This window comes from Stegostoma tigrinum, chromosome 23 (genome assembly GCF_030684315.1).
Source record: "Stegostoma tigrinum isolate sSteTig4 chromosome 23, sSteTig4.hap1, whole genome shotgun sequence".
In the NCBI taxonomy this organism is placed as follows: Eukaryota; Metazoa; Chordata; class Chondrichthyes; order Orectolobiformes; family Stegostomatidae; genus Stegostoma; species Stegostoma tigrinum.
Window position 1 is genome coordinate 43567593 of NC_081376.1, and position 7394 is coordinate 43574986.

Consider the following 7394-nt stretch of genomic DNA (forward strand, 5'->3'; position numbering starts at 1 on the left):
TGCAAGATTGTGATCAGAGTGTGAACTTCTTTAGTTCATTGCTTGTTTCATGTTTGCAGAAAGCAAGCCTTTGTTTAGTTACTGAATGGTTAACTTAGGATCTTTTGAGCCAAAATAAAATCTTGTGGAAAATGATCCTAATTGTGCTAATTTGCTATGCTTCTCTAATATCGTCTTGGGCAGTATTAAGTCCAAGCATGGTAATATTACACTAAATGAGTATTATTAATCACTTTGCTGAAACCTGAAAGAGAAATTAGTGACCAAGATAGTAGGAATTGCTGATGCTGGAGAATCGGAGATAACCAGGTGCAGAGCTGGCTGAACACAGCAGGCCTAGGAGCAGGAGAGCTGAAGTTTTGGGCTTAGGCCCTCTAGGCCCGAAATGTCAGCACTTCTGCTGCTTGGCTTGCCGTGTTCATCCAACTCTACACCTTATTTCCAGAAATTAGTAACTATTCTGTTCTGAGCAGCAATATTTAGAATTTTTTTTTATAATAGCAATGCCAAGAAGAGTGACTACAATATTTATCTGCATCTTCATAATTTGTTTATTTTTGTGCACTATTTTAGATGGTAGGAATAGGAACAACTGATGTCAAACTGGACAAATTTCGCCATACCTTTTGCAGTCTACTGGGAAAAGATGAAAATAGTTGGGGGCTCTCCTATACAGGTACCGCTCCTGTGAAATAGTTAAAAATAAGTACTCTCTTTCTTTCCCTTAATTTTGATCTTTCATTTAAACATTGCCAACCCTTGCTTTTCTTTCAATTTACTCTTTTATCTACGTGGCATTTGTAGACCAGGTATATTCTGTGATTTGTGGCTGCAGTGGCACGATCTTTAGAACCTGTCCACTCTCTCCAGCCAAGAAAGCACATCAGCTGCGAATGGGACTGGTTATCTCTTATTGCAGAGCACTAACTGCTGACATCTTTTTGAGGTGCTGTTTCACCATGCTTTGGATATATAAATGACATGAGTAAGACCATGGACGGGAATAGCAAAATATAAGTTGGTCATAAAACCAAGAACAAATTGGAAGAACGAAGTGAAATGGTTCTTGTAATCCAGACTGAATTACTGTGCATATAAGATTAACTATGCACAATATTTTTGCATATACTATTTTCTACTGGTGCAATTTTTTTGACGTTCATCTTTATGAAGAGGATCCTCAGACTAACTTGGAACTCTATAGACCAAGTCATACAAAATGCTGAAATTGTCACCAAGTTTTTAAACTTTCCATTAGAACTTGTTTTATGTTTGTAGGAATCTACCTTTTTATTTGTACATTTTGCATGTGACAGATGACTTTTTGTATAGGTTTTAGTGTTTTTATAAATACATGATTTGTTTTATAGGTGTACTACATCACAAAGGTGCCAAGATTCACTTCTCCACAAGATTTGGGCAGGGCTCTATCATAGGTGTTCATTTGGATACCTGGCATGGTACCCTGACATTCTTCAAAAATAGAAAATGCATAGGTAAGAGCTAGTTTAATCAGTGGGCATTTTCATCTTGCCTAGTGTTCCTAGAAAAATTTTAAGTAAAGTTGAGATATTAAGAACTACAGATGCTGGAGTCAGATAATAGTGTTGAGCTGGAGGAACACAGCAGGCCAGGCAGTACCAGAGGAGCAGGAAAGCTAACATTGCGAGTCTGGACGTTTCTTCAGAAATGGGGTCGGCCGAAGGGGGCTCTGAAGTAAATGGGATGGGTGTTGGCCTGGGGAAGGCAGGTAGGATGGTGGTAGGTGAGTGCAGGTAGGCAGTGGTGGGGATTGGTCAGTGAGGTGGGAGGAGTGGATAGGTGGGAGAGAAAATGTACAAGTTGGGCCAGGACAAGGGGGTGGGGTGATTTTGAAACTAGTAAAGTCCACATTGAGACCATTGGGTTTTCGGCTCCCAAGGCAGAATATGAAGTGCTGCTTGTCATCCAGTTTCCAGGTGGTGTCATTATGACACTGGAGGAGGCCCAAGATGGACATGACATCCAGGGAGTCTCCCTGGACTGCCACAGCTACCTAGACCATTTCCTCTCACCCACCTTCCTGCAAGAATGTGATTTCCCCCTACTCCCAATTCCTCCACATCTGCACAAAGATGAGGCATTCCACTCCCGGACATCCCAGATACCCTCGTGTTTCAAGGACTGCGATTTTCAGCCCCACCCACCCAAACCTTTGGCGACTGACCCCCTCACTCCCTGTCCCCACGATAAAAACAAAGACAGAATTCCCCCTTGTCCTCACGCATCACAACGTGTCACTTTCTGCCACCTGCAATCCAACCCCACTACGAAGGATAGATTTCCCTCCCCACCCTTGTCTGCCTTCCATAGGGACTGCTGTCTCAACAACTCCCTTGTCCACCCCACACTTCCCACTAGCCCCACCACCTGGCACCTTTCCCTGCAACAGCAGGAAGTGCTACACCTGCCCCCACGCCGCACCCCCAACCCAGGCCCCAAAAAAATACCTTCCACATCTGATAGATGTTCACCTGCACATCTGCTAACGTAGTCTATTGCATCCGCTGATCCCGATTTATAGAGCAGGCCACAATGGTCAGAGCAAGCGGAGGCTCTGACTGCTTTGCAGAGCACCTGCGCTCCGTTCATGACAAACAACAATGCCTTCCAGTCATGAACCACTTCAGCTTCCTCTCCCACTCCCTGGATGACATGTGACCCTGGAGGAGGCCCAAGATGGACAACGATGCCACCCAGAAACTGGAGGAGCAGCACCTCATATCCCACCTTGGGAGCCTACATCCAAATGGTCTCAGCGTGGATTTTACTAGCTTTAAAATTCCTCATCCCAAGACCAAACACTCCTTCATCCCTGCCTCCTTGACCTGTCCATCTTCTCTTCCACATGTCTGCTCCTCCCACCTTACTGACCACTCCCCACTGTTACCTACCTGAATTCCCCTATCGCCATCCCACCCCCCACCTCCTATTTATTTCAAAGCCTCCTTCCCCTCCCCCATTTCTGGAGCAGTGTCCTGACCTGAAATGTCAGCTTTCCTGCTCCTCTGATGCTGTTTGGCCTGCTGTGTTCCTCTGGCTCCACATTGTCATCTGTAATTTTTTTAATATTGCCTGGTGATCATTTCAGTTTGCATACTGATCCATTGTTGCAAATTAAAGTGTAAGAAAATGTCAAATAAAAATGGTGATTTATAAATAATAGGTTATATCATTTGTAAGATATGACTTTTTTTAGGAGCTTAGCTTTGTTTTTAAAAGCAAAGCTGCAAAGTCTGATCTCTATATGCAAGTCTTTTAAAGCCCTTTCTGCCTTCACATGGCAAACTTGTGATCCTCTGTATTTGTCTACAGTAGCTGAGAAATCTAACCATTAAGTATTCCAAATAACCGCCAGGACTGTCCAGTGTGCTGACTAAAGCAGTGCCTTTTTTATTTTACAAACTTTTTAATCCTGCTATATCAGATCTGAAAAAAAACCAAGCCTTTGAATTTTATTTTAATTATACAGTAAATTGTGGTAGTGCTGTTACTGCCAGTGTATAGCATGTGCACCTGCAGAGCACTGATGATTAAACTATATTCTGTGTACAACTTATTTTCATACAATACGTGGCAAAAAACTGAATTCTATAAATAACAATAGTAATCGGGATTGTAGCAGTGGAAGTTTGCCTTTGTTATCTTGCAATTTGAGAGGTTTGGAGAAAATATTTTTCCTGTGTATCTGCAATTTATCTATGCTTAAAGTAAATTTTAGTCATTGTTAGCAATTTTTTGTGTTCTCCCAAAGTATTGACCTTATTTAAATCTACACTTTTTAAAATTGTCTTATTTCGTCATGGCATTGAGCTGATCCAGCAAAACCAAATTGTACTATATTTCAGCAGTTTGAATTTGGTATGACTTTTTTGCAGTAGTTCCAAAATATTGCTGTATTATGGTGACTTGTGTCTGGCTGATGCTTAACAAGTGTTTTTCTTCACAAAGGAATCGCAGCTACCAAGCTGCAGAACAAGAAGTTCTTTCCAATGGTTTGTTCAACTGCAGCAAGGAGCAGTATGAAAGTGATTAGATCACGTTTTTCCTCAACCTCTCTCCAGTATCTCTGCTGCCTAAGGCTGCGACAGTTATTACCTGATCACAGTGACAAACTGGAGGTTCTACCCCTACCCCCGGGTTTGAAGCGCATACTCCGTAATCGATTGGGTTGGGTTCTTTCTATGAATCATGAAGGTAGTGGCAAAGAGGCTGCATGCAGCTTGTTGGGCAGTGATTCCGAAAGTTCATTAGTAGACACTGAAGCTTGCCAACGGAAAAGGTGTCGGCGGACTTAACACTTTTTTTTGTGTTGGTTTGATTTTCTCTTTAAATCATGACTGATATTTTAACTGCTGCAGTTGCAAAACTTAGTATGGACATGGACCAGTGCTGCTACATGATGAGCCAAATGCAATATGATCAAAGCGCTCTACTTTTTTAATGCTTCTCGCACCGAACTATGGGAAACTGTATTACTCAAGAACTGGGATTGGCAAGAAATGCGAGATGATGGCTGAAGACACTCTTCAGAATAAAGTACCTGTGTATTTCAAGAATTCTTCTCAATTTGCTTTTTGTAGGTCATCTAGTGCTTTCACCTTTTAAAACAAATTAAATACTCTGCTTGTCTAAAGTATTTATTGCATGCTTCTTTTCTTCCCAGCCTGAGAACTTCAAGATCTGTTTCTTTGGATGAGATATCTAATCATGTCTTTTTGATCTCTTGTCTATGCTGAGTTGTCTTCTAACTGGGTAAAGATAGGGTGTTGAAGTTGGCCACTCTGGCCTTGTGTTAGTTGATGGGGGGTGCAAAGAAGTCAAGGTTCCCATTCCTCGGTGTATGTACGTATCTGTATGTGACCTACAGCTGAGAAGAGGATGATTCTTGTAACTTGGTCATAGCTTGCTTGTAATTACTTGAGGCTTATCTTTTTGAATAAACTACAGGGAGGCACATGATCCCTGAGGGGTCAAGTGCTAGCAAGAATGTAGTTGCATTCACTTGGTCGGAATTCTAAGATTGGGTAACTAATGAATAGTTTTGCGAATGTTTGTTCAAATTTTTGACAAAGTTATAAACCATTTTGTGCAGTTATTATTGTTTTGCAATCTACATCCATTCTGTCCATATTAGACTTTTTTAAAAAAATCTTTGAGCAGTAGTTCTGAAATTACATCCCCAATTTAGTTTTTATGCAGTTATTCTGTTGCTCACATGGCAACTATTTGGCAGCTATCATTTATGCTGGGCATAAGGCACTTTGGTTGTTTTTGTTTTGCGGGAGGGGGAGGGTGGAGAACCTGTTCCCATGACCATTAAGGCTCCATTCACATTGTTTAAGATTTGTATAAATGTTAGGCATGTTGTAAAGTGCAGGCCCCCATTCTGACTTCCTCTGGCCTGACTAGTCTCATTCTTTTACCAAAAATCATTCCATGTGTTTGAGTTTAATTTTTGGGCTCATTTGAATCATGGCAAGAATTCATGCTGTTCTGCATCTTTCTAGATTCTCTACACAGTTATTTAGTAATAATTCAAGTAGTAAATGACAAGCTTTTGTTGTCTGTTTGTAACAACAATTGTACCGAATGTGATTTGAATCACTTTTTTTCCTCCTAATTGGATGACTTGTAAAACCAAGGAGAGAGCTTTGCTCACTGGGCAATTTTTTTTTCCTCTTTGCTCTAGAAAGTGCTTGTCAGTATGATGCTTTTTGGTCAGTACCTCCTTTAAAAAGTGTTTTGGAAATTCTCAACAACTATGTCTAATTTTAGCTTTTTATGGACCACATTTTCTTGTTTAACCTTGCACATTGAATATTAACCTTCCAATGTCAGTTTTTAGTGCAGTGAGATTCCAGTCTATTGAAATTTTTTGAAACATGGGTTCCATTTTAATTCATAGCAAATTGGATTTGAGTGTCTTTTACTCTATCAAGTATTCTGTACTTTGGTTTAAAAATGCTCAAATCATAGTTTGGAATCTTTTGATTCCCTTTTTATGTCAAATATATAGATGGTTTTTATTTGGCCTTTCCCAAAACTATTAATTATTTGTTTAACTTGTTTTCGGGGCACTTTGCCCCCCTCTTGGAAAAGATCTGACTTGAATCACCAGCTTCTCCTTTTTCAGGAGTGTTTTAAAAGACCAAGTTTGAAGGAGGTAATGGGGAAATGATGAAAATATTGACTAAAGTGATGTCATAAGTAGGGAAAAACAGTGTAGGAGCAGATTTGGAAGAGTTTGGACTCCTAGTAGGTGAAGTGTGACTACCAATGGTTGAGCGGTTCATGGAGAAGTTTAAAGCTAGAATTGAAGGAATGCCAATCTAAGGACTATAGACTGGGTGCAGGAAGTCAGAGGTGATGGGATTTGAAATAATGTGTATTAAAATTAACACATCTAAGCAATGCCAGCATAGGTCACCAAGTGCCAGCTGATGAGTGAACAGGTTTCAATTGGACACTAGCTACCAACAGTGGTGTATATCCTATGGCACACTTTTTTTATTCACTGGTTTGTATCACAACTGCCCTGTGAGACAGCCTTTAAAAGGGTTAAACCCCTTCTGTGTGGATAAGGAGGTAATTCACACTTGCCTTCATTGTTCAGACTGTTGAGTGTAGGAGTCATGTTGAGGTTGTACAGGATGTTGAAGGTTTTTTTGGAGTACTGCATATAGCAGGGCAACCAGAATTGTAGAAAGGACATGAATTTGAAGAGATTTACCAGGATGTTGCTAGGACTGGATGGTTTGAGTTATAGGGAGAGGCTAGGAGTTTTCATTGGAGCATGAGATTTTGGAGGAGGGGAGGGGTGGCCACAGGTTTAAAATCGTGAGGGGCATAAAATGAAAATAAAATAACCCCAAAGGTTTTTACCTTGGGGTGGCAGAGTTCAAAGCTAAGTGGTCACTTTTAAGGTGACAGGAGGAAGATTTTAAAAAGGACCCGAGGGGCAACTTTTTTCATGCAGAGGTTGGTACATATGTGGAATAAACTGCCAGAGGAAGGGGTAAATGCAAGCACGCTTGCAACACTTAAAGATGTTTGGCTAGATACATGAATAGGAGAGCTTTAGAGGGATATGGGCCATACCCAGGCAAATGGGACTAGTTCAGTTTGGTAAACTGCATCAGCGTGAACAAGTTAGACCAAAGGGTCTGTTTTGTGCTATGTGACACCATATCTCTGTCTCAATGTATTCGAGTAGTCACCATTGTCTCGGAGGACCACAGGGCTTTTTTCATTTCGAGAGAAATGACTGGTGGTGAGGTTAATCTGAGCGTTACAATGCCTTGGGCAAGTGTTGAGAAAGTGACTTCCAGCCAGTATGGGAAGTTAGCTCATGC

General features: G+C 41.0%; 1 protein-coding gene across 8 annotated transcripts in view; it reads left to right on the forward strand.

The window, feature by feature from the left end:
- Window positions 1-4687, forward strand: part of LOC125462173 (SPRY domain-containing SOCS box protein 3-like) — a 31437-nt gene extending 26750 nt beyond the window's left edge. For all 8 annotated transcript variants that reach the window (XM_048551822.2, XM_048551817.2, XM_048551823.2 and 5 more), the window contains 3 exons: window positions 574-676; window positions 1371-1496; window positions 3991-4687. In XM_048551822.2, the coding sequence (XP_048407779.1) occupies window positions 574-676; window positions 1371-1496; window positions 3991-4337 (576 nt within the window). In that variant the 3' untranslated portion in view covers window positions 4338-4687. The remainder of the gene's footprint in view (window positions 1-573; window positions 677-1370; window positions 1497-3990) is intronic.
- The last annotated feature ends 2707 nt before the right edge of the window (window positions 4688-7394 follow it).